General features: G+C 42.3%; 1 protein-coding gene across 1 annotated transcript in view; it reads left to right on the top strand.

Moving 5' to 3' along the window:
• The first annotated feature begins 2,290 nt into the window (after nucleotides 1-2,290).
• The window catches only part of LOC138827340 (schwannomin-interacting protein 1), a 476,238-nt gene continuing 450,925 nt past the window's right edge, over nucleotides 2,291-27,603 (top strand). The window contains exon 1 of the mRNA XM_070022856.1: nucleotides 2,291-2,385. Within this exon, the coding sequence (XP_069878957.1) occupies nucleotides 2,377-2,385 (9 nt within the window). The 5' untranslated portion in view covers nucleotides 2,291-2,376. The remainder of the gene's footprint in view (nucleotides 2,386-27,603) is intronic.

The following is a 27,603-nucleotide window of genomic DNA, read 5'->3' as shown; positions in this document are numbered from 1 at the left end:
CTTTCTTTTCTTTCTTTCTTTCTTTCTTTCTTTCTTTCTTTCTTTCTTTCTTTCTTTCTTTCTTTCTCTCTCTCTCTCTCTTTCCTTCCTTCCTTCCTTCCTTCCTCCCTCCCTCCCTCCCTCCCTCCCTCCCTCCCTCCCTCCCTTCTTTCTTTCTTTCTTTCTTTCTTTCTTTCTTTCTTTCTTTCTTTCTTTCTTTCTTTCTTTCTTTCTTTCTTTCTTTCTCCCCCCCTCTCTTTTCTTTCTTTAGTTCAAGGTAGCACTCTACCACTTGAACCTCAGCTCCATTTCCAGCTTTTTGGTGGTTAATTGGAGATAAAAGTCTCAAAGAGTTTCCCACATGGGCTGGCTTTGAACCACAATCCTCAGACTTCAGCCTCCTGAGTAGCTAGGATGACAGGCCTGAGCCACCGGTGCCTGGCAAGATTTGGACTTTTTTAATCCTCAGCTTTGTCTTCCAAATCCATCCAGGATCTGTAGACCCAGGCTTTGGGTCAAGCTGGTTGATTATGGGCTTTGTCCCCAGTGGGGTGACCCAGACCTGTGGCCAGCTCCAGGATCAAGTCTGAAGGTGGGGGAGGATGGGTGGCTGGTCTCCTGGCTGGAGGACCGGGCATCAGTGCTCTCCAATGGCAGCTGCTCTTCTGGGCCAGGGAGAACTGCTGGTCCAATCACCCAGGGAGGTGTGTTCATAGCCCAGAATGCAGCCTCCTTTTGTCTGACTCCAACCCCAAGCCTGACTGCAGAAGCTGGACGAAGGGATGGGTGAGCGTGGGACTTGTAAACGGATCCTCAGGTGCCCCTGCTCTGGGTGAGGACGTAGGGAGGATCGTGTTGGTCACATCTGGTGTGCAACTCAGTGGATAAATGAGCAGAAGCCCATGGCAGTGCAGAAAGCAAAGCCCTGGGCCCGCAGGACTGAGCTGAGGCACGGGCTGGGGACTGGGCAGGTGCTCACTGAGTGTGCTTGCAGGGGAGGAGGAGGTCTGGCCATCGACTCCCTATCAAGAAACATAAGCACTGGGCTGCCCTTGCCCTTGGCAGTTAAAATAATAACGAGCTTAATTGGCCATCATTAATTCCACTCAGACTTCAGTATAGGCAAGTGTGGCCGTGGGAAGACTTCTTCCCATGCTCAACGCATTTTATCCCTAGCCGCCAAAGGTATGTGGCATAAAACAAATATCGACCACCCACCTCCCACCTCCCATCAATACCCTGCTTGCCAGGAAGCCCAGGCAGACGGCCATTTGCAAGACTGGGTGGGTAGTTAAGCCACACAAGGACATTTCTCTCGGTGCTCATTGCATTCGCATACAGATCTCCAGCGTGCAATGCCAGCCAAGCTGCTGTCTAGCTGGGGGTTTCAGGAGTCCTTCAGAACAAGGTGGGTCCGTGTGGAATTGCTAGCTTATTTGTAAGCCTACACAGAACCATGGCCTTTGTCTCTAGGAACTTAATTTGCCAAAGCTTTTTCCTTCCTGGCCTTAATGATGCACATATTTGCAGGCTGGAGCCACCCGCGCCAAGCCTGTGTGTGGCTCTATGTCCTGTGTGCCACTTGAATGGCTCAGGGCTGCTCCTGTGTCCTCTCTTTGGTTCAGTCTCTCCATTGAAATATCAGTGCTCAGCTCAGCTCCAGCACTAAGACATCTTTCCTCCACTTCCCAGGAACACTGTGCTCAAAGCCTTTTAGCATTTTATCTCGATGGAGCAGTAGTGGTTTTGCACAAGAATCTCAAACTCTGTAAGTAAATCTATGTATTTATATGTCTAAAGTGCATTATAAAAAGAAGCAATAAATCCATTTTTCTACATAAAAGGAATTAGATTTTCCAGTTTACCTCAGCTCTGGGACTCATAAAATGTGCAACAAATAGCTATGGAATGATCCATTTGAAGTTTGTAAATGTGTCTGGGGAAGCAGGCTGGAGTAGCCTTTTGCAAAAAAAAAAAAAATCCCCAAATGAGGATTTCTGTTACTTTTTTAAAAATCCAGTCTGATTCCTGAATGACTGCTTTAAAATGAGCTCAAGACTGTTAGCTGCTCACTCCTGTGCAGCTGAGCAAATTCACCCTTAAATCCGAGTGCCTCTTCATTCCTACTGCTCTACATTTCCAGATTACAGAGACTTCGTCCCCGAGCTGGAGAGGTACCAGAAGTTTCTCATCTAGCTGTCTGTGGGCTGCCTTTTCCTTTTCTCCCTTTGAGGCTCTCTGATGCTGAGAGTGAGTGAGCTCGACTCAAAGCCTTGCAGGCTCACTCCAGCTCACATTCCTGCACAGACACAGCCAGCTCCGTGCTTCCGGGGGAACACCGCGTGACGGCTTCTGCTTCTGTCTCCTCTCACCTGCAGGTGCTCCAGAAACTTCAACATGAGACTGGTAACGTATTTGCTCCTCCAAACATGCCACTTCAGGGTGCATTAAACGCAGCTGCTTATGATATTTATAAAACAATCTGTCTTTGGAATAACATGCATGCGAAAATGTCAGAGGAGGCTTAGAAAACGGCGTGGCTTAATTATTGGTCAAGGTGTGTGTGTGTGTGAGTGTGTGTATGTGTGCGTGCATGTCCTTGGTAATGAACGCATGCATGAATAAACATGTATTATTTATGTGCACATATGTCTGTGCAGGCAGACCACTACAGGAATATTGTTGAAAGAATACTTTTTATGTACAGGCAGGTTTTCTAATCAGATCTGTAAACACATCAACTGCAAGTAGAGGAAAAATAGCTTTTCAAACCCAGGCAAACAGCATGTTTTAGACACCTCTTTAAAAAAAAAACCAACTCTCTTTTGTGTATTTTGTAAAAAAAAGTGTGTGTGTGTGTGTGTGTGTGTGTGTGTGTGTGTGTGTGTGTGTGTGTGTGTGTGTGGACAATTTGGAGAGAAGAGTTACCTTGTTGCTATTCGAGAATCTCTACCCATGACAGCTGCCTTTTTACAACTCAGAATTCATGGAAGAGAGGGAGGTGAGGGGCTGTGGCCATGCTTGGGAGAGACCCCAGGGGAACTGGAGCTGCAGCATTCAGCAGGAATTTAGGTATTTTAAATACTCGTGCTCAAATGCTAAGTGGATGGGTGGGTTCGCTGTAGCTGCTATGTTTTCTGGCTCAGAAGAAACACATTCACACCATAATCCAGTGTGTGTGTGCTTATTGAACTCCAGGAAAGAACAGGAGTGCGTCTGCTCATAAATCACATTATTTATTTGCCAGCATTGGAAGCGAGCTAGCTTCTAAAATTAAGGAATTATCTAGCAATTAATAATGCATTTAGCATCTCTTGTCTCATTGGATGAGATTTACATGGAAGGGACTTGCTCTTCTAGTTATAGAGATGAATGATTTAAAGTTCAGCCTTAATTGCTATTTCAGCTCCTGAAGCTGGAAAGATGCTTGCTTTATTTTATTTAGTTTGAAGGATGTGTATGTGCATTTTTAAACATGACATCTCTAATCTATGGTGTGCTCAGGAAAACAACTTGTGTTGCATTGCTGCTCACTCGGGTAGTAGAAACTTCTCTGTCTTCAAATTATAGTTTTGTTTTTCCATTTTGTGTTGTGCTCTTCCCTTTTCAGATCAATACTTACTAATCGTTGAAAAGATGAGAAAATGACGTAGTTAAGTCACAATTCACAAAGGAAGTCAGTTGAGCTAGCAGCTTTCTAAGCAATTAAATAAAATAGATTTTCACAAGTGAGTTTTCTAAATGAACGGTGGATATTGCTATTTGAAAATGGAAGTAGCTTAAATATTAACCTGTTAAGTGGAACAGATTAGGTTAGTATTAATGCATCCTGTGCTATTTACAATGAGGACGCAAATAGGCTAATGATTTTATATTGGCCAATCTTGACTTTTGTTTCATGATACTGGGTATTAAGCAGTTGATTTGCTTTGCAGTGGGGACATTGGTCAACTTCTGTGAGGTAGTGACGGGGAAGTAGTGACAGAATGGAGTGTGGAAACGGCTTTTCATTTTATTGTTCAGGCTTGAACACTGTATCTGTGATAGAGGTGTGACCATAGAGAACTATCTATTTTAAAATGATGTAACTTTTAATGCTGCTTTTATTAACCATGACACAATCGCTAAAAGTAGCACAATAAAATTCATTTTAATCATATTTAGAGATGATGCCTTGAAAGGGTATAAAACATTAACAAACAATAAAAACCTATTAATGTTATACAGTGCTCTGCATATTGTCAATTTTTACTTGAGATATTTATTCCCAGTGTCCTAGAGACACCTAAGACTGTATTCTATGCAACCTCGGCTTTGTAAATATCAAGGTTTCAAGTTGAACACACAGAATGGCTGACAGTGTCCTAGCATGTCTGTATATGGTAGAATGTACAGGAATGCATAATAGATGAAATATTGAGGCATGGAAAATCATTCCTTGCACTTAACCACATGACAAAACACTTTCTCCACACTTTTGAAGCTTTTTTCGCCTGAAGTCAGTTTCATAGGCATAAAAAGATGTTTTAGTTTTATTTTATTTTTCTGAGTTTTTATGGTATGAATGGCTTAGGACAGCACAATTTTGCAAGAAATATTGTAGACACTATGGTTTCCTGTTGGCTCTTAGATGTATTCTAGACCAGGTTTTAGGGGTATTCTAGATGAGCCTTTCTTTGCGAAAGCAGATTTGCACTGCTATCTCTAACATTTCCTCACTTTATGACTGTCTGTGGTACCAAACATTTCGTGTTTTCAGGCTCACCTAAAGGAAGACACTAAAACTATAATTTGTAAGCTCACAATTCATCATGAAACATTCATTCTTTAAGCTTTTATTAGAGTGTCACTTTGCAAAAGTGTTTCCTAGTGGGGGACAAAGGTGGGCAGGGTGAGGGGACCTCGTATCTACGGAGATAGGAGGAGGTGGCCCCACTGCTTTGCCATGAACTGATGCCTTTGTGGTCTGTGGCTTGAGACTTCCCTTCCCTTTCCTAGGTTGTATTTGTTTGTAGAATGCCACAATTCGTGGGGGTGGGCAGCAGACAGGAACTCCTCCAGTTGGGGTGGGAAGGACAGGCTGGCCAGACTAACCCTGGAGAAGCAGAGCCCTCAGCCAAGCTAGGGATTAACGGCCGTTAATGGAAATGATGGATATTTGGGGAAGAGGGAAGGAAAGGAATCATAGCAGGAGAAGAGGGTGGTGCCTTTGTTTGGTGCTGAGAAGCCTTATTGGGAGTGATAGGAAAAGAAGTTTAAAAACAAACGAATCTTAAATGTTCTTAACTTCGTTTGACTTATTAGACACTGTGGAGAATGCTTTGAGTCAACAGTTCCTACAGAAACAACTTAAAATCTACACAGTAATTTTTTTGGGGGGGTTATTGTGAAAATACTGTGCAGAGGGGTTACAATTACATGGGCAAGATAATGAGTACATTTCTTATCAAGCATTGTAGCCTCCTCCTTTGTTTCCCCTTCCCATCCCTTCCCATCCTCCCCGCTCCCCCCCCCCCACACACACAGTAATTTTAACTAGTGTTTCTTGAGCATTCACTGTGGGCCAGATACTGTGCTAAGGAAAGCTTTATCTCCCAGAGCTCTCCCTCCCTAGACAGACCAGGCTCTCTGAATGGGAGCATTGAGAAGGGGAGAAGGGTACCTAAGGTTGCAGTGTTGAGCAAGGGGAACAGCTAGGATTTGAACCTGGACTCCAGAGCCAAGCTTTCAAACCACACTGCACAGCACAATCCCTTCGCTTACCACTTCATTCCTAGCCCAGTGACAGACAGCTGTGATTAGTTGTTCACTACATGTGCCATTTTTCTGTGCCACAAAAACAAGTTCAAAGGTAGCATCACTAGGGACAGTGGTTGTCAGGAAAGTAAAGATGGGAGGGAAAATGGGACAGGAAGTGGAGCTCTGACAAAGTCTCCTACAACCCAGTGGTTCCTTCCCCAGGAAGACTGCCTACCACAGGTGCCTCACTCTGGGGAGAAATGCCAGGCTTAGAAGCTCTGCCATGTGAAGTCACTGGGTGGGCTTCTAGGAAGAACAGGGCTGGCTGTGAATTAATTAATACCCTGAAGCTTCTGTAGTTGACTTCTTTTTGAAGTCATCTTTTATGATAATTATGCATAGTAATTGCAGATATTCATGGGTTTCGTGGTGACATTTCCAGATGTGCATATATTCTTGCTTTGATAGTATCCATCCTCTCACCTGTCCTTTCCTGCTTGCCCTATTCATTGTCCAGTCACCACCTTGCCTTTCCCTAGGATCCCTCCACTGCTCACAGGCTTTTATTTTAGTTGTAGCTCCTATACCACAGAGAAAACATGGGATGCCCATCCTTCTGCATCTGACCTTATCTTACTCAACATGAGGATCTCCAGTTCCAGTCCATTTTCCTGAAAACAATTTTACCCTCCTTTATGGTTGAATATTATTCTATTGAACATATTCAAAGGTCCTGCCTCAATATCCTTTCCTCCACTCTCATGTTTATTTTCCTCTCAAGCACTTTTCTATGGATGCAGCCTTGGTGCTTGTACTCAGGGACAAAAATGACACAGCCAGTAAACAATCAGTCATACTCCTTTGTCACTGGAGCTGTAGATAAAGCAACCCACCAGGTGATGATGTTTTACAGCCTCCAGAAGACATGGCTCTGGAGTCCAGTCTTGTAATTTCTTGAATTCTCCATATTATTCTTCACCTATTCCTCTGTTGCTGGGTACCTTGGCTATTGTGAATAGTGCTGCCACAAACACCGGGGCGCAGGTACTTCATATGAATGCTTCCTTCATTTCCTTTACATACATAGCCAGGAGTGGCAGAACTGGAGCATGAAGTAAGTCTGTGTTTGGCTTTCTGAGCAACTCCACCCTCTTTCCATAGCAACTCCACCATTGTCCACACCCCCTCTTACTGTACAGAGCTCCAGTTCCCTGCATGTCCCCTCTAGCTTCCTTTTCTTTTATTTATCATTTTATTTATTTTGAGATAGCCATTCTGATGAACAGGCAGCTGGACTCAGGGGACCACAAACCCACAGAAAATTCCTACTGAGAGATGCCAAGGGTTAGAGAGAGGTCTCAGATGACACATTTCCCCAAATGTTGGATAGAGAAATCTCCATTCCGCCTTCACTGCAGACACAGCTTGTGCATCTATGCACATTTTGTCTGGCATTCATATTTACTGTCATTGAGAGATCCTGACTCTAATGTCTTAAACAAGAGATTAAGCCATGGAAAATAAATATGACTCATATTTACACCAATCATTCTGATAAAAAAAAAACAGCTTCTCTTTACCTCACATGAACAGACAGACAAAGCATCTTTCCAAATGCAAAAACATGTCAGGCGGTCACATGTAACTGAAGACAAAATTTTTAATGAAAAGGAAATGGTGGCAAAGCCTTGTTGCTGAATAAGTTTTAGATGCAGAAATGCACAATAAATTTTGTGAAGCTTTGAAATGAGATCTGGGTGCTTAACACAAATATTTTAATTGTCCTTAAAAACCAAACAGTTTACATCTTTGACTATGGCTGTCATGTTTTACTGTCTAATCCAGGAAGAAAATTACAGTAACATGACATTAGCATCCATGGGATAAGAAAAGAAAACTTTTAGGGCTGGGCTGAGAAGGTGGCTCAGTGGTAGAGTGCTTGCCTTGCATGCCTGAGGCCCTGGGTTCGATTCTCCAGCACCACATAAGCAAAAAGAAAAAAAAGCCCAAAGTGGCACTGTGGCTCAAGTGGTAGAGTGCTGGCCTTGAGCTGAAGAGCTGAGGGACAGCGCCCAGGCCCAGAGTTCAAGCCCCACAACTGACCAAAAAAAAAAAAAACTTTTAGGGCTAAGTGTGTAGTTGTGAGCCTGTGCGCGTGCGCACACACATACACACACACACACACAAATACACACCAATAAAATAAAGTAATAAAACAACATCTACTAAATAGCTGCATACACTGACTTGTGCCTAATAAGCTATGAAAGAATGCTGTTTGCTTGCATATTTGCTCTTTTATGAAGAGATAGACAGCCCTAACCCAGGCTGCAGAAATGCATAACCCAGCATCTCAGCTTCCAGAGCATGGAGCTTTCCTAAGTTAATGACAAGAAATCCTCTTCTCAGTTGCAGACTTAGATATATGACAGTGTGTTTCCTTTGTGACATCAAAATGAAAGATAAATTAAGCCTTAGGAATGAGAAAGGGGTGTGTGTGACTTCCTGTGTGGATTTGGGGGTTCCGTGCTCAGTCCTTAAGTTCAGGGCAGACATCTGCAGTATACATACTTAATCTTGTGAGAGGCTGATAAGGCAGGTACTACTGGGAGCTGGTGGTTCACACTTGCAATCCCAGTTATTCCAGAGCCTAAGACTGAAGATTGTGGTTAGAAGCTAGCCCAGGGAAGGGAAGTCTGTGAGACTCTTCTCTCCAATAAATGAACAAAAAACCAGAAGTGGGGGTGTAGCTCAAGTGGTAGAGTGCCATCCTTGAGTAGAAAAAGCTAAGGGACAGCACCCAAGCCCTGAGCTCAAGTCCCAGGATTCACACACACACACACACACACACACACACACACACACACACACACACACACACCCCACACACACACGGGTGGCTACCACTGGTTATGATTCATCTTGTAGAGGAGGACACTGACCAGGGAGGTTCAGGAGGTTCAGGTTAGCAGGGCAAACCTGAGTCCAGGCCTGAGCTCCTGCCCCCTGAGGCGGCAGAGTGAGCAGTGTGAGCAGACACAGGAGTTGGCCTGGCTTCCCGGCCTGAAACACTCAGAACTCTTCTTCCTCCATCTATTCTCACCTCCCTGAACTAGCAAGCTCTAGACCAGTACTAACCCTGTTCTCACGGACTGCTACTGAGTTGCCTGCTGAAATAGAAAGTATATTGCTATAGTACCGAAGTCATTCTCAGCAGAAGGGGCCTCATCTGCTCTTGGTTCCCTCACTAGCCCACTCTTTCTAAGTGGGCTTTGTCAACATTTGGAACTGGGAGGCTTTAAGTCTGTCTTCCATTTCATCCGATTGGGCAACTGGAGCTCACCTTTATGAAAGGAAGAAAGGAAATTGCCAGTCTCTGCTCCTGTGTCCCTACAGTTATGTGATTCCGGTCCCCTGGGCTCCTCCCGCACAGGAGTGGGATAAGGGAAGGTCACGGAGCACGTGGAGCCCTGGCGAGGTGAGCTGTAACAAGAACAGTCCTTAACCCCCTCCTGCAGTACAGCTTGCTCACCTGAGCAATGGGTATTAGTGACCATGCGCTGCTCTGAAGAAACACATCTGTACAATGGAGGGGCCCCTGTTCACGCGTTAAGTCACCTTCACACCTGTGCACAATTGGAAGCAGAATCCTTTGTTGCCATGAGGATGAGATTTTGCGAGAGCCCGTGTCTAGTGGTGGGAACAGCACATCCTCCTGAGCAGAGCAAGGCAGTATGTCTCCAAGGTTGAAAGCACCCAACTCGGGCTCCAGCCCCCCAGGTCCGATGGCTTATATCAGCTGTGTGACAGAAGGAGATTTGCTCTTCTGGACTTGGGTTTTCTTGGCTGTAAAATGAGCATCATCTTGGTGCCTCTCTACCTACCGCTGTGCTGTTCGACGAACAGACAACAATGTGCACAGAGCACTTGGATCTGGACCCAGCCCACAGAAAATACTCTTTGGCTATCAGTCTCTTCTCCATGGAACCTCCTTGTCTTCAACACTGCTTCTTCTTAGAGGGAAAGGCCCAGGAATACAGGGTGTCCCCGAGGAAAGGCATTATAATTTCTTGCCATCTGCAACCACTCGTTCTAATCCAATAAATCACTGATATATTATGCACCTCATAATTGGTAGGGAAGAGCCAATTATCACAGCTACCTCTGGACAGCAATTTCCAACGTTGCTCAACGTTTTAAATGCTTCTCTCTTCTGGCCTATCAATTTTACTTCTAAGAATATTCCTATAATTGATAGTGAATTCACCGCATGTAGCATTGTTTGCCATATTAAATGTCTGTACCCAACAAAATATCCATCTGGAGGAAAAAAATACTTAAAGAAGTAGTAGGGTTTGAAAGCAGGGCTTTCTGCTTACTTTGTAGACACTGTACCACTTGAGCCATAACTTCTTCCCTCTTTGCTCTGGTTATTGGGTGAGGTAGAGTCCCGCTGTTTGTCTGAGCCACACTGGACCTTGAGCCTCCTGTTTACACTTCCCACCATAGCCACAAAGGCAGGCAGATACCAGTCTGCCCTTGGATCTCTCATAAACTGCTTGCTCAGGCTGTACTCAAACCATGAACCCTCAGATTTCAGCCTGTGTTTGTAAAATGTTGCTTATGTAACCATAGAAACAACTTCAACGTCGATATGAGACATAATCCAATATGAGACATAATTTTTTTCCAACTATGTGGGAGAGAGTTTTCACCTTACCTGTACTGGTGATTTTTTTTTTTGCTGGTCCTGGGACTTGAACTCTGAGACTGAGCACTGTCCCTGAGTGTCTTTTGCTCAAGGATAACCACTTGAACCAGAACACAACTTCTATCTTTTTTGGTAATTTATTGAAGATAAGAGTCTCACAGACTTTCCTGCTGGGGCTGGTATTGAACTGCAATCCTCAGATTTCAGCCTCCTGAGTGAGTGGCAAAGATTATAGGCATGAGCCATTGGCACCTGGCTATACTGTTGCATTTTAAACCTCAGCATACATTGTTCATACAACTTAAGAGATGCTAATTTTAAAACAGGGTCAAGAGAAATCCCTTTCTTCCCTGAATCTCAAGATATTAGTTTTTAAAAAGATTAGTTCACCAAATCCTCAGCCTTGACACGGGAGTTTTGAGTCTTTGAGCCAACTACTGCGTTAAGTTAAAACAGAATGTGCATTAACTCACTTCCCAAGCTCTAATTTGCTCCTGGGGAGTAGAAACTGAAATGAGGAAGGAGATTTTCTAGCAACCAGCCACAGGAGAGTCTTAAGTCCTATGGCAATGATTCCTGTTGTTCAAAAGTTCATGCACTTAGAGAGTAAACATTAAATCAAAAGCTTTAGAAGGGAGAAAGGAACATTGAGCTGATAGCTTTTCCCCAGGACTTATTAATTCTAAACCTATCTACACACAGGACTTTTTTTTTTTTTTTACATTAAGCTTTCTCTATATGTCTAAAACCTCTCACTCAATGTTTTGCAAAATGCTTTAGGAAAGCTAACTTTGCTCTGGGGTCCTGAGGGCCAAAGCATCTGCATGCAGCAGATTCTGTGGCCCTTGTGTGGTTCAAATGCTTGCACAGTGCCATTCTCATTCGTCTCTCACAGATGTGGTACTTAGGACAAGTTACATGTAGGCTTATTTTTTGCACTGGGCTCTGAGGTTTGCAGAGGTTGGGAGACAGCAGGTCAGCGTTCAGTGAACACACAGGACCCTGGATGACATCCTGGCTGTCTTTGTCACTGGCTACTTAGGGCACAGCCGTGTAGTGTCCTTGATCACTCCATGGTTGTGAAAGGGGCTAGTTATTTTCCTGGCATCAGCCTCATTCTGGGGTAGATACCTGATAATGGCCAGCTGAAGAATTAGCTGGAACACAATATTGGGCGCATGGCATGTAGCAGGGGGTCAACAAAAACCAGCGACAATAAAAATCATGAATAATTTTCTGAAGAACTCAGAGTCCAGACTAGTGCAACAGAGAGGCCATGGTAGAGAGCCAGAGCCTCATGCACTAGGAGGTGACAGAAGGAAACTTCCGGGAACACAGGAAACCAGCTGGGCACCGGTGGCTGTGTTTCCCATGCTTCCTCAAGCTTCAGAGCAGAGGCGTGGGCCCCTGACTTATCAGCCGCCCCTACAACTCTCTAAACCTCCCAGGGTCCTTGTGTATGGACAAGAAGAAGATGAAGGAGCTGAAGAGCCATGTTCCCTGGGGCGTAGCTCTCCTTCCTGAGATTGTCTTATCCCGTCTCAAATTTCAGCTTCTTCAGTCAGATGTTGGAGAAAGTTGGAAAGCTTAAGAATCTATACAGCGAACAAGGGAGGATAGTCACTTACTTTAAAATATTTGGCCAATTCTTCTCTCGAGTTTTACAGAAATGTTTTCTTGAATACACAACTAATTCATGCTTAGAGCAGAAAATACATGGAATCAAAATGGAAGAAAATAAAAATGCTTAGACAGAAGCAATGTTTCTTTGTATTTTGTCCTGTAGCTATCAAAAGTTAATAAATACATTTAAATTAGTAAAAACTGTAACACACATGGCCTCTCGTAAAACCTGACATATATCCTGAATGTCTTTACATGTCAGCAGATTATTTTCCTTCAAATTCATTTTCAAGGCTTGCATAGTATTCAACTAGGTAGACATTCCAAGACTTAAGTAAAATTTCTCATTTTCAATGCTTAGATTGTTTTCAGCCTACAAAAAAAATTGTTGAAAAAAATCATTGTAAAGATACTTGATTCATTTTATAACATTGATTCTTAGAAGTAGAACTTCTAGATCAAGGTCCAAATGCATTTCCAAAGCTTTTCATGTCCAATTGTCTTCCATTACACATTGCCAATTTTACCCATATTTTAAATATAAGAGGCCATCAAATTGATGTCTATTTAAGTAAGCATAACTTTGACTTATTTGTTTTAAGAAGTGGAACATGTTTACAATTCCCACATTGTGATGCCAAGAGTGATCCCACGTTTATTCACATACACCCAGTGTGACCTCTCCTTAAGACAGAGTGTGAATTACTCGTGTTCAGAAGGTAGAATCCACAGAATCTGATTAACTTCTGGTGGAATGTCATGGAGCATGGAAACATTGAAGGGAAAGTTTCTATAAGCATACTTCCTGGAACCCATTAATCCCATCCACATAGTCTTTAGACCACGTGAGAATAAACCAACCAAGAGTGCATAGCTCATCCACTGTGGTTATTGTCACAGCAGTTTTCTCCAGGGCTGGAAGTAGCCCTTCCTGAGCCCTTCTGGGATTCACAGGGGAGGCCCCAGAGGTGCAACTTTTCCAGCAGAAATTAGTCTTGATGACACCTGCCTTGCTGTCAGAGTAATTCTTGCTACAAAGAAAGCTTGGGAATTAATGGTCTAATAAACTGAGTTAGTGTTTCATCTTGGCAAAGGATTAAGGGGAAAAGAAACTAACATTTATTCCATTTCCTATTTGACAGGCCTTTTATTATTACATTATTGCATTGAATACTCCCTACAACCTGCAGGGCAAGTTTTACCATGAGCGTTTACAGCCCGGGAACAGAATCCAGGCAAACAAAGCTATAGCTGGGGTTTGCACCTGACTTTCCTAGATTGGTATCTGCTCTTTATCTTTCTTCACTGGATATACAATCAGCAGTAAGCCTGACTGTTTTTTTCCTAGAATATTCATTGGAGATATGAACATATTTTAGACAGTTAAACTGCAGGTCTCCTCTTTAAAAATCAGTCTGTCAAGCTAGGCACTGGTGGCTCACACCTGTAATCTTAGATGCTTAGGAGGCTGAGACTTGAGGATCAAAGTTTCAGACCAACCAGAGCAGACATATCAGAGAGACTCATCTCTAAATTAAGTAGCAAAAAGCTAGAAGTAGAGATTTGGCTCATGTGGTAGAATACCAGCCTTGAATGAAAAGGGTAAGGGACAGGACCCAGGCACTGAGCTCAGTACACACACGCACACACACACACAGACACACACAGACACACACACACACACACACACACACACACACACACACACACACACACACACTCAAAATCTGCCTGTCAATCAGGTTTAGAGACTTCCTAAAACTGTATCACTTAAAACACACTTGTAGACCAGAAACAGAAGGTCTACTATCCCAGCCAGAGAAAGAAGGTGCATTGTCTTAGATAATAAAATACCAGGTGACACAGGATTCCTGGAATTCTGTGAAGTGGTATGGATTCTTCAAGCACCAGTCCATCACATCTCTCTGTCCTGCACACTCTTTGCAGGCTTGGAAGTGTCCTTTATACTAGTGCAGTGGCTTTAAAAGTTTGGAAAAGGACGTGATCATAATGTGACGTCTAAAGCTGGCAGCCCCTCCTTTTTCCAAAATACCTTTGTGTTTGAAGAGTAAGACAAACTTCCCAGTGCACTGCCTCTCATGCCTCACTGTACGGAGTGTGTCACAGGCCCCCTCCTAACCCAAATGTTGGCCCTGGTGTGTCTTAGACAGGATCCACTCCTGGGCCAGGGAGAGTGAAGCCTGGGTCCAGGTTTTACAGGCAACCAGTACTGCTGCAGCCCCTGCTTACAGAGATGGTGTCGATGAGTGTTTTATTTCACTTTTGGTTTTATTATTTTTATTTATTTATTTATTTTGTTGGTCGTGGGGCCTGAACTCTGGGCCTGGGCGCTGTCCCTCAGCTCTTCAGCTCAAGGCTAGCGCTCTACCACTTGAGCCACAGCACCACTTCTGGCTTTTTCTGCTCATATGGTGCTGAGGAATCAAACCCAGGGCCTCATGTATGCAAGACAAGCACTCTACTACTGAGCCACCTTTCCAGCCCCTTATTTCACTTTTGATGGGTCCATAGTCACGGTATACATTTATGTGGTGCAGTGCTAGCTTTTCATATATTTATACATCGTGCAATGAGTGCAATGATCATATCCACCACCTCAAATGTTTATCCTTTATTTATGGTGAGACGTTCAACATCCTCTCCTCTAGGTATTTTGAAATATATGTTATACCGTGGTTAATGATAGTCCCCCCTGAGGTGTAATAGAATGCCAGAACTGATTCCTTTGGCTTAACTGTAATTTGGTGCCAAACATTCTGAGATTTCTTTTTTGTATTCAGTGATGTATGCACTTGTAGGCTTTCCGGTGGTAGAAAGGTATACTCTTGCTTTTCTGGAAAGCTGTACTTTTGTATAATGTGCTCTACAAATGAGTGTGTCATGTTTGTTTTTTCCAGTTTGGTCTGTCAAATCTTTCCATTTTCATCACCTTTGTCTCATAGAATTCCACATTATTATTCTTTTTTTTTTTAACCAAAGTGTTCAAGTAGTGTTTCCCAAAAGTGTAGATAAAGTAAGATTTTGTGAAGCAGGGTCCAGTAATTCTTGTCTATTATAATGAGCCCATTTTTCATCATAAAAAGAGTAGTGTCTTCCCAGGGAGCATTAAATAGATGAAATCTGTTTTTCTACTGTAATAATTGTATGAGCTTTTTTTTTAAGCAAGCTCTCATGCTTATATTAACACAGTTAAAACAAAAATTGAAGTAGAGGGATCTATACTGAGTGCCAAAATCATTAATTCAATAAAGCAATTTATTGATTTGAGGGGAAAACCAATCAATCCAGTTTTCATTGAGCTAATTTATTAATTGAATTGAAATAATCAATACAGCTCAACAAATGTTTTCCTATGATATATTGTCCCAATAGGCTAAGTAAGGGATGCCATGGAAAGTCTTATACAACCTAGCCAAGAAGAGTAAACAATTAATATCGATAAAAGCATCTATAATAAATATCACATGAGCTAGGCATGCAATACTTGTAAATTGTAAATTGTAACTAATACTTGTAAACTAATTCATCAAGAACTGGTTATGGCCCAGTTACTCTTGACATGAATTAACAGCGCTACTTATCAACAACTTTGTTTTAAAGATGGAAAATCCAAGGAAACAGAAAAGTACCATTCTGATACTTTACCATAATCCATGTTAAATGATGATTTTCTCTAGAAGGATATAATACAAGCTTCATCAACTTCAGGGAGCAAAGAATAAGTACAGACTTATTCTTTGTGTGTATATGTGTGTGTGTGTGTATGTGTGTGTGAGAGAGAGAGAGAGAAAGAGAGCATGCACGTGTGTACACACATGCATTTAAGTGCTCTGATGCCTTCAGTTTATTTCTATCATAATTCTTGTAGGGGTAGCTATAACCTAAATTCTTTTTTCTTTTTTTATTTCTTTACTGAGATTAGGTAATTACATACATTTTATAGTATTATGCCATAGTGATACTTAGCTAAAGTCACAAACACATTTTAACCTTCACAATGCAAATTGTCATTATCTTGATCTACAAAGCTTAAGGACACTATAAACTTTAACAATAACACTATTTCTTTCAAATCGGATGATTTGTACATTTCTTTCCTTTTGCTTAGTGTCAGCTGTAAAACCCAACTTCTTAAAGTATTGTGGAAAGTATGAGTTGAAGAACTTTCAAAATTATGTTACTCAGTAAGAGTGGCACATTGGAATTCAACTTTGAATCTTTAAAAATATTTAATTGTTATTATAAAGGAGATGTACAGAGGGGTTAAAGTTACTTAAGTCAGGTAAAAAGTTCATTTCTTTTTGGACAATGTCACCTCTTTCACTCTCTCTGTTTCCCCCTCCCACCCACAAGTTGTATAATTCATTTTCAACATGGTTTCCAATGAGTATCACTGCTGCATTTGTTTGCCCTTTGTCCCTCCATTTCTGTGCCTCTTACCCTCCCAAAGATATATAACAAACAGAACAAAACGGAAAGAAAACGAAAAGAGCATACAAGAAAAAAAATCTCTTGTGTTCATTTCCTGGAGTTCATTTTGATAAATATTATTTTGTATGATCAAGTGTGCATGAGCTTTGCACTTTCTGTAACTTTGAATCTTCCTTGTGCATTTCTGAGCATGCTACATTCTGCTTTCAATTCATCATAAGTTTTTGCTATAATAGCATTGATTAGAAAGAACTTTGAATCTTCCTTGTGTATTTCTGAGTGTGTTACATTTTGCTTTCTTTATAATTCATCATAAGTTTTTGCTATAATAGCATTGATTAGAAAGAATATTCCTGAGTAGTTAAATAATTCAGACAGGATAGGAAAATACCAGGGGGAATGTCTTAGTCTGTTTGGACTGCTAGATTATGTATCTGAGTAGCTTATAACAAACAAAAGTAATTCCTCACTGTTCTGGACACTGGGAGGTCTGAGACCAGGATGGCAGGAAGTATGGGTTCTGGGGTGGGCCTAGTCTCCCCCTTCCCCACACATAGCAGAAGCTGGGTGGTAAACACACAGGACTCCCTTCAAGGACACCAACCTCATGGCCTCATTGGCCATCTTGGGAGTCAAGATTCTGATATTTGCCCTGGGCTGGGCGGGGTGGGTGGGGGAGAGCACAAATATTCAGGTCTTATCTATCAGCAAGGATATAGTACCTGATAGCCAGGCTGTTCTTGACATCTAGAGGGCTTGTCAAACACACACACACACACACACACACACACACACACACACACACACACACACACACACACACACACACACACACACACCACCATCACCACCATCACCACCACCACTACCACCACCACCACCACCACCAACAGCAACAACTTGAATTTGGGACAATTTGAACATCAAAAAATGCAACCAAAGGATGAGAATTCATTAAGGTCTTTGGAATCCATGAGCTCATGCTGGCATTACAAAGGAATAGGAGGAGGGAGGGACGCAGTAGCTTCTTTTCCTGGAATATCAGTTTGTTAGTATCGGAAGAACGGGGGAATCGGCCATCACTTCTGTGATGTTTCTGGCAAGTGAAGCAGAGGCTATCTGTGGATGCTAAAGCCACATTAGGGATGCAGAATGCCCCCGCGCTGTCCAGGTGTCCCCACCTCTGGAGCGGGAAGGTCGGAGAACCCCATCTTAGCCAGCCTAGCTTCCCCAAGAGCAAGATGATGCAACATTTCCGCTTCCTAACCATCCCAGGAAGGCCAGGCCGGTGCCAGCATCGCCTGTAAGGAGCTTTTGATCCCAGTGTTAGATCAGAGTGCAACCTCCAGCAATTCCTCCGCCCCTCCCCCCTCGCCCCAGCCCACAAGCATCAGCAGCTCTAGGAGACACGTGGATGGAGTGTGTATGGGAGTCAGTGTCATGAAAAACCAGACGGGCAAAAGAGAGCGATGCCAGTCTCTCTGCATATTCACACTGTGTAGACCATGAATAGATTTTGGATTCTTCTTGCCACCCTACTGTGGCAAAGGACATATAGGAAGTATTTCAGAAGCAGCATGAGCAACTTAAACATAGACTCTCGGTAAGAAGAACAGCATGGGATGAAATGATTTTTCTTGGCTGCGATTTGTATTGGATTCTTACTCTTAGGAAGCAGGTGATGGAATATTTAGGGGTGCAGGGTCGTGATTTCCACAATATGCTTTCAAACAACTACATTTCCAGTGAATTTATAGCCTGATTCAGTTGGTACAGGTCTTACTTTATCGATCACTCAAGAGAACATTTTTTTCTCTGTGTTTCGGTAGTTTGAAATCCCCCAATAGGAGTCCACACTTTGTCTCCCATTGTTGCTGGTTTCTTTGGTTCCTGCTACCTTTGCAGCAGATCAACCACTGTGGAGCAAATGCCTGGATTTGTATTAAGCCGCTGTGTCCTCCAGAGCGTGGCCTCTGGTCACAGCCAGCCTGTGTCGGCGAGCACAGAGGCCTGTATGATCCTTCCATTTTATTAGATCTTACAACAATTTTGCAAGAGCCATTTAGGTCTTTATTTCTTTGTTTCTAGCAAGTCTTTGTCGAAAAATGAATCTAGTTCATTAGTTTCCCAGGGATGAATCATTTTAGAAAAGAGAAAAGTCAGGGGCTTTTCTCTTTCCATTCCTACCTCCTTTTATTAACTAATTCTTTAATAATAGATGGTATGTATGAAGGTTTTTTAAAAAATCTTTTTTTTATTAAAATCAGACTCTTCCATTTTAAAATAAACTGTCTCAGACTTTGAGTGTTAACCAGGATCAGCCGGTTGCATGTCCTGTCCTCCAAATGGACCTTCACGTGACCAGGGGAAGACAGCAGGATGAAGCCCTGGCCCTGCATCACGGAGCACACAGGAACCTGACATGGGCAGTCTTTGAGCCTTCTCCTTTGACTCCAGCCTTTTTGTTGTTATTGTTGGTCATGGGGCTTGAACTCTGAGCCTGGGTACAGTCCCTCAGCTCTTCAGCTCAAGGCTAGCACTCTACCACTTGAGCTACAGCGCCACTTACGATTTTCTGGTGGTTTACTGGAGATAAGAGTTTCATGGACTTTCCTGCCCAGGCTGGCTTTGAACTGCAATCCTCAGATCTCAGCCTCCTGAGTAGCTAGGATTACAGGCATAAGCCACCATCGCCTGGCTGACCCCAGCTTTTTCTCCTTTATACATGTCTTCTGGGCAGTCTCCAAAACCAATGCTCCCAGCCATTCCTCTATGCAGCGGCATGTTCTCGTGCACAGCCATCAATGGAGAGACTTCTGTAGGTCCAGCCAGGACATACAAATACTGACTCAAAGTAACAGCTGCGTGACAAAAGCATGAGACACTAACTATTGCACAAATCCGATGTTACATTAGGTATCCAAGGTTATGGATAAATGGAAAAGGGTGGAGAAGTGGTTCAGAGGCACTGCTGGTCTCCAGGTCCTCTGATGTCCGATTCTGTAGTTTCCTGATAGAGTAATGGTTGTATTTTTCACTTGACGTCTGAGTGAACATGCAACCCCAATGTTCCTTTGATTCTAGACCCAGGCTGGGACCCTGGGAAGGTTGTGAGGGGAGCTCACAGTTCTTCCCCTGCTCTGCTCTCCATCACTGTTGTCCCTCTCTGCGCATCCATAAAGTGGAAAGATTCCAGGGTACCAGGAGTGAGGGTTGGCAGGAAATTCTTGTGACTGTCTTAGAATCTTTAGAAGAGAAACAAAGAGATGAAAGTTTCTAGAGACATCTGATTTCTGTTATACCTTTAGTACATGGAGTTGTATTTTGGAAAACAAAAAAAAAAAGTTGATGTTGCATAGCTCAAATAAGGAATGATAGTCTAGGCATAACGCTGTAATTCACTGTTGGTTGATATACATTTGTGCATATGTGTGTTTGTGTATATGTATGCGCGTACACTGTGTTTTAACCTCGGGACCTCATATCAGGCGCTCTATTATGTGAGCCATGTCTCCAGTTTGGCATTTTGCGAGTCAGTTGAGTTGGAGTCTCTCAGACTTTTCTTCCCATGATGGCTTTGAACCACAGTCCTCTAGCTCTCTACCCCTGAGGAGCTAGGATTACAGGTGTGAGCATCCATAAGTTGGTTTTTTATCATAGTCAAATTGATATAACTTACACCCTTTACTAGTAGTTACAATATGATGTAATTCCACATCACTTAGTAATAGTTGTCTCCCATGAAACCTTCATCCTCACCCTCACTGCACTTTCTCTATGGTTCCAGTTCTGAATCCCTGGTACCCTTTTCCCAGAATCCAGCATCCAAAGCAGGGATGCTTGGCACAGAGGAGAAACTTACTTTTCTCGACTCTGTCTCTTTTCCAACTATTATCATCATATTCCCAGATTTCTTGCTAGTTGATTGTGTAATTCTTCTTGAAATACCTTTATACCATAGAACTTTTCACACTGACTTGAAGGCAACGTTCCTAAACCATGACATCAAGTGAAAACTCATAATCCTACCCAGGATTCTGAATGGAAAATATTAAGTGTGTACAGACAATGTTCTTACTCTGAATGAATGCTGGAGAGGCTGCTTCCTTTTTGGGTACAGACACAGTCAAGGAAAATCTCCATGGCATCAAGAGCAACCCGGCATGGTGGCCTGCTCTCCGTGTGAGTGGTGCCTCCCGGTGGCTTCAGGGAGGCATGAGCTGCTCAGGGGGTGTAGGCCGTTGTCTTGATGTGTTCTGTTGTAACGGAAGCTTCGCTGGTCACTGACTTTTCCCTGGAACCATCTTGGCCAACAGAATTCCACCTAGTGGCCTCGCTGCCCCATGCCTGCTCTTGGACTATGGATTAGGAACCTTTCTTAGATTTTGGCTTTTCTCGTCTTCAGAGTTCTGGGATCGACATTGTCTTAAAGTCATGATACCTTGTTCCTATTTCACGTTCAGTTAAATGTTTTTGTCTGAAATTTAGGAAAGGCTAAACTCATTCGATTATTTCACGTTCAAAGTGAAAATATTTCTACCCAGCTCTACGTGAGAGCACGCTTCTGTATACAATTTCATTTATCTCCTATTTGCACATAGCAGCTGCATGTTTTTAGCTTGCATGGGTTTGATTGCCTTTCAGATTCAGAAAAAAGTAGTCACAGCTGGTGTGAGATGTACAGAATGGCTCTCAGTATTTTGTCTTTCTGTTTTTCTGTTGTGAATGTTGTTCTAGTCAGTCAAATGCCTGTTCACTGGCCGTGTCTCCTTTTACAAAGAAACCTGACTTGAAGTGCTGCATATCAGCTGCTGAGCTAATAAGATAATCCACTTTTTATTTAAAAGTCTATAATCTTATAGATGTCCCTTTCTTCCTTCCTTGCAGCAGTCATCGGATAAAGATCCTGTTATCATAATCCTATTAAAAATCTATCCCCTTTTGTAGCAATCCTTGATAATAGTATTTATCCTTCTAAGCACCTCGGGAGAAGAATGATAAAAAGACAAATCTATTCACAGTTTCTGAAAGAATCATTTCAAAAATTGAGCAGGTATAGCAAAAGCTTAGAAGTGAATAACAACTAATGCTAAGCAGAACAGAATAACTGTTCATGTGTGAGTTATGCTTCTGTTTAGGCTCTGGTTGAAGACGATAGTAATTTTTCTACAGAAATGTTCCCCATTGATCATGTAGTCGATGGGCCAACAGTCAACGGTGGTATTTCTAGTAATTTCCACAAATAATATACTATGATCTGTTGGTCTGATGGCTTTAAATTTGTTTAGAGAGTAAATAATTAGCTTTGACAGGAGATGTACAAGCAGAGATATATAAGCTCATGGATGCTGGTTCTTGACCTGACATTTTTGCCTTGAGTGAGTGGATCTCTCTTTTCTTTCTCTGTCTCTGTCTGTCTCTGTTTCTCTGTCTCTCTCTCCCTCTCCCTCAACACCAGTGGCATTGCATAATGTTAATTTCTTTCCTGATAAGATCTCTTGCATTTAGCTAACACCATTTATGTAAAGAAGTCTCATGAGCTTGCATTTCCACAGGAGTTCCTTTTATAGTCTTTTTTGTCTAATGTCAAAGTGCATTTTCAAACAGCTCTGTGTCTAATACAAACTTCCAAATTAACTAGGCTTTTCTTTTCTTTATTTTTATACCAAGGTCAAGCTACTATGCTATTGTTTTGTTTCAGTTATATCTGTTATTCATATCGCTGAGAAGAATATCTACTCTCATTCTGAATAGTTCGGAAGTTACTTTAAAATTAGTCTGAAATTAATGTTTAAGAATATTTTCTTCATTGTGAATGTATGTATACAAAGTACTTGTATACTTCCTAGAAATCCATATAATATTCATTTTGTTTTGAAACCCCTCATTACCTTACTCCTGTATCTGTAATCCCTTGGTACAGTATCTTTACAATAAAAAAAAAGGAAAAAAAAAGAAAACCTGGAGAATTACTTCTCTTGTAGGCTGACTAACATGTGTCCTTGTTGATATGATAAACATTTATACAACTTCCTAGAATGTGTCATATTCCAGTCTTGTACTTGGTGACTAATTAAACACAAAATAGAGGTGTAATCGTTTTTGACTTTATTTAAGGGTGTGTTAGTTCTACATTCTTTTGCCTAAAGATGTCTTCCAGGGATATTTAGGACTAAAAGAAATCTGAACTAAATAAAGCTCACCACTTTGAAGTGAAATATTTATAGAACAAGTTTTGGATTTTCCTTTTCTGAATTTTACATTTCCATAATGTAATTTATTTCTCATAGAAACTTGTTAGAAATCTTGCCTGCTGACATTTAATTACTCACTTGTCTGTGGTGTTTGTCATCAAGTTGTGGCTTAGGAAACAGCGGTGACACACAGTTTTCTTTATATTTGGAAAGGCATGTTAAATTTCTAATAGTTTCTGAGGCTTGAACTGGGAGTGGCTACAAATTTTTTTTTGAGAGGGACCAAGGCTCAGTAGTTTTACACACTGTTTGCAAATGGGAACCCTATACCAGTTTAATTTAATATATATTTAAATTACATATACCTGTGTGGGTGTCTTTGGTTTCATCTGGAGCTAGCAAAACCAAGAGACTCTTCATCTGGCCTCTAATTTTTGGCTTGTAGGACTGGCTGGCAGCAGGGCAGGAGAGGAAAACTGATGGCTCAAAAATAATCAAAGCAAATGTAAACTGAGGCCTATGGAGAACATGGTAAACTGGGGTCTATGGAGAACATCAAGCTGTACAGGTCTTTTGACTCTTCTCTCAACTTGGCTTAAGTGAGCTTCAGATTCCCACCCATCAATGTCTGACCTTATTCCACTCCACCCCTTCAGTTATTCCGTTGCACCTTCCTTTGAATCTGGACTCAGAATGGAGCCTATCTGCTCCTCTGGTCATAGGACAGTCTGATCAGCCATCCATGCAGGATAGTTCTCTTATTAATTTATTTCCCTCTCACTCTCTTATGAGTGTATGTATCCGTCATCTCCAGTCTACCTCTTGAATGTGTTTGATAGGAGTGTGATAATGCACGATTCTTTGTACAATGTGTTGCCACCGTGTGTTAATATTTGTAGGAGTGTTGTCCTTACTTACAGCTAGCACTTTCTTACCTTTTCCCCTCGGTACGTTGAACTATCTGTCCATGTGTGTGCAGCTAGTTCATTGCCTGTACTTGTCATGGAGTTGTTGGTGTAGCCCAACATGCACTATTTACTGTTCCCCCAGAGATCCTGCTTGCCCAGCGGCCTTTCCTGGCATTTCTCTTTTCCCAGACTCTTATGGCCATGCTGACTTCTCTACATTCCTTTAAAGCAGCAGCAGATCTTTGCAATACCGAGGTGAACTCTGTGCTCCTGACCCCAACAGCACCTCTTACTATCCATCCTTTAAATTTGTCCCTCAGTGTAAGCAAATTCCAGACGCCTTGATCTTCCCTCCAAAATTTGATGCATGCTTTAAAGAAAACAAAAAGCAACAGTTTGCCTGATGATAGTTGAAAATAACCTGTGTTCATAAGAATTTTCACATTGAGGTGATGAAGGGGACCTTAATCTCTCGATTCCGTGAGTGCAAAGAGAGCTTGCACAATGTAAATGGCCTTTCAGGAGCCCCAAGGAACTGCCACTCTGATGGCTGCTTCCTCTCGAGGTTGTAAATATTGACAAAGTGAGATTGAATTTCCCTGCTCCCCTTTTCTGTCAGCAATAAGGACACTGAAAATATGGCTAAAATTAATTACTCAATTTGCATATATTTTGTTAATTATTCATTCCATTAAAGCTCAAAGGTTTGTCTCACCTTGAATAATAAAGCATTATAAGTGTGGCAATAACCCTAGAAGAGATAAAAGCTTAAATTTAGAATAGTTTTGCTTCAAAAGCAAATGCAAGGCTTTGGCTTTATAGGACTTCAGTTCCTTGAATTGAAGGGGAAGTGTCCTTTTCCAATATAAAAAAGGCTATAAAGAAAGGACAGAAGAGAAAAAAATGGTCAGAAGTGGTAAATCCCTGCCATCCCCACTGCTCAGGGGCAGAGAGCAGCAGGATCGCCAATGGAAGCCAGCCTGGAGCCCAAAGCTAATGAGCTGCCCACCTTAACAAACAAGCCACACATGGTGTCCTGTGTCATCTCAGGCCCACAGGGAGGAAGATGGCAGCCTAAGTCAAGCCTCTGGCAAAATGTGAAACCATATTTGAGAAAGTACTGATGCAAAAATGGGCTATGGATATGGCTCCTAGTTGTGAGGAGATGTTGTTTGTCAAAATACTTATACTCTTATTGGTTACTTAAACTGAGTCCTGAAAGAAGAAGAAAGGAAGGACAGAAGGATAGAAGGAAGGAAAAGGAATCAAGCATGGAAGGGAGGGCAGAAGGATGGAAGCAAAGAAGGATAAAAGGAAGGAGAAGGAAGAAAGAAAAGAAGGAAGGACAGATGGATGGAAGGAAGGGAAAGGAATCAAGCATGGAAGGAAGGGAGGAAGGGCAGAAGGATGGAAGCAAAGAAAGATAAAAGGAAGGAAGGGGAAAGATGGAAGGAAGGGAATAAAGAAGGAAGGAGAAGGAAGGAAGCATAGAGGTAAGGAAAGAGAAAGAAGGGAAGAAGGTCGGCAGGAAGGAAGGAAGGAAGAAAGGCAGAAAAAAGGAAGGAAGAATGGAAAGGAGGAAAGAATGAAAGAAGGAAGGACTCTCCATCAGTAATTCCCATGGCTGTGTTAGCTGAGAAACTGCACGAGTCATTGCTTGGTGACTTTTGTCCCCCGAGGTGGACACAGCATCAAATCTCTATCCACCTGACACACACCTGCTACTTGGCCATTTTGAAGTCTCCCAAATGTTAAACAATCATGTCATTAACTCCTTGGGTTTTTATTATTTATATCTTTGTCTTCAGCTGCCCCAGAAACTCCTATAGTGGGAGATGGCACTCTCTTCCAGATGGTTGAGGAGCAATTGAGTTTATGTGGGAATGGGGATGGGATCCTTTCATATGGAATGCCCCTGGGACCTCAGACTGTGCTCAGACTGAGCACATTACCTAATCTAATCCTCACAACTGTAAAATTTATCAGTGACAACACAAAGCTTGTAATTTCCCCCACCAGAATCCCAAGACCTGACTCTCCTGGCTCATGGTGACCTTGAGCTTCAGGAGCTGGGCTGAGGGCATCCTGCACCCAGCACTTCCTGAGTAGGGTGATGGACTGTGGATTCTCTACTGCTGGTTTTATTAGGCTTTTTCCCTGTGCATGGGAGAAGGGATTAGCACTCCAACAAGGCTTTTCTCCGGTGGTAATTTGAATATGTGCTGGTAATTTGAATAAGTAAAATCAGGCTCCCTTGAGGAAGGCTGGGCATTTATAAGAAATTGTTACACAGTCCACAAGTGTTAACTCTTGGTTTACTAAACTTTATGATATTTACATTTTTTTTCAACTCAGGAGACAACTAATTGTACTTGTAACCATCAAAAAAACCAGCTTTTAAACACAGCAAATAAAACCTCTCAAAGTTTATAAGGTTCTAGACTGTTTAAAATTGTACTATCCAAAATTGCTTGTGGTAGCTGTCCTTACTTTGTTTTGTTTTGTCAGTTAAATGTTCTACTTATCCAGTAAGACATAGTTATATTCTTTATTATTTTTCTACTTTCTACAAACAGCCTTGGAATTTTTGTTTGGTAGAGCTGCTCTGTGTGTGTGTGTGTGTGTGTGTGTGTGTGTGTGTGTGTGTGTGTGTGTGTGTGTGTGTGTGTGTGTGTGTGTGTGTGTGTGTGTGTGTGTGTGTGTGTATGATTTATGAACATGGGATTAGGACAAAAGGGTTAATAAAAGATCTAATCTGATTGGGTGCCAATACATTACGCCTGTAATCCTAAAGGATTGAAGTTAGAATCTATCCTTAGGCAGAAAAGTCCATGGCTCAAGTGGTACAACACAAGAGAAATCTGACTGAGAGTGTAAGGCCCTAAGTTCAGGCCCTAGTGTTCAGTACTCACTCTCTGTCTCTCTGTCTCTCTCTCTCTCTGTCTCTCTCTCTCTGTCTCTCTGTCTGTCTGTCTGTCTGTCTGTCTGTCTGTCTGTCTCTCTCTCTCTCTCTCTCTCTCTCTCTCACACACACACACACACACACACGAATCTGAATGAGAGTGTAAGGCCCTAAGTTCAGGCCCTAGTGTTCAGTATTCACTCTCTGTCTCTCTCTCTGTCTCTCTGTCTCTGTCTGTCTGTCTGTCTCTCTCTCTGTCTGTCTGTCTGTCTCTCTCTCTCTCACACACACATACATACACGATTTGGTCTTATCTGTTAATTTGTTGATGGATAAATGTCTTAGGAAGACAATATTTGAAAAAATGAGCAAACAAACAAATAGCCACACCTTAAGAAGGATGAAACAGAGGACTGGGATAACACTGATTAGCAGGGGTTGTGAGCAATGAATTGGTCCTGAGAGGATCTCACAGTGTTGAATATGAGTGTGACTACACATGGAAACACAGCTGTAGCTTCTGCATTCTTCCTTTTCTTTACCTGACTGCATGCTGTAGCACTGCCCAGCTATTTACAGCCTCTGAGCAGCAGAGTGGGGCAATGTGACAAGTAGGCTGCTTTGACCTGAGCTGTGCCCCTGTCATCTATAGGATCTTGAGCAGACAAAATCTCTCCAAGGTTCACTTTTTTTTATTAATAAAATGGGGGGGGGATCTGGCATGACAATTAAATAGTATATCATGGTCAAACATGGTGCCCCACACAGGGAGCTTCTCAATAAGGGATGGCTGGTAGTGATTATCCTCATCCCATTCTCCTTCTGCATTTGTTTCCACCCCATCACCTCTCATTTGGTCATCTCTTCTTCTCCTTCTCCTTCTCCTTCTCCTTCTTCTTTCTTCTTTCTTCTTTCTTCTTCTTTCTTCTTTGTTGGTCGTGGGGCCTGAACTCTGGACCTGGGCTCTGTCCCTCAGCTCTTCAGCTCAAGGCTAGCGCTCTACCACTTGAGCCACAGTGCCACTTCCAGCTTTTTCTGCTTATGTGGTGCTGAGGAATCGAACACAGGGCCTTATGCATGCAAGGTAAACACTCT

The sequence above is a fragment of the Dipodomys merriami genome, unplaced genomic scaffold, assembly GCF_024711535.1.
Source record: "Dipodomys merriami isolate MVZ:Mamm:240054 unplaced genomic scaffold, mDipMer1.0.p SCAF_154, whole genome shotgun sequence".
Lineage (NCBI taxonomy): Eukaryota > Metazoa > Chordata > Mammalia > Rodentia > Heteromyidae > Dipodomys > Dipodomys merriami.
This window is presented reverse-complemented; position numbering and strand designations above follow the sequence as displayed.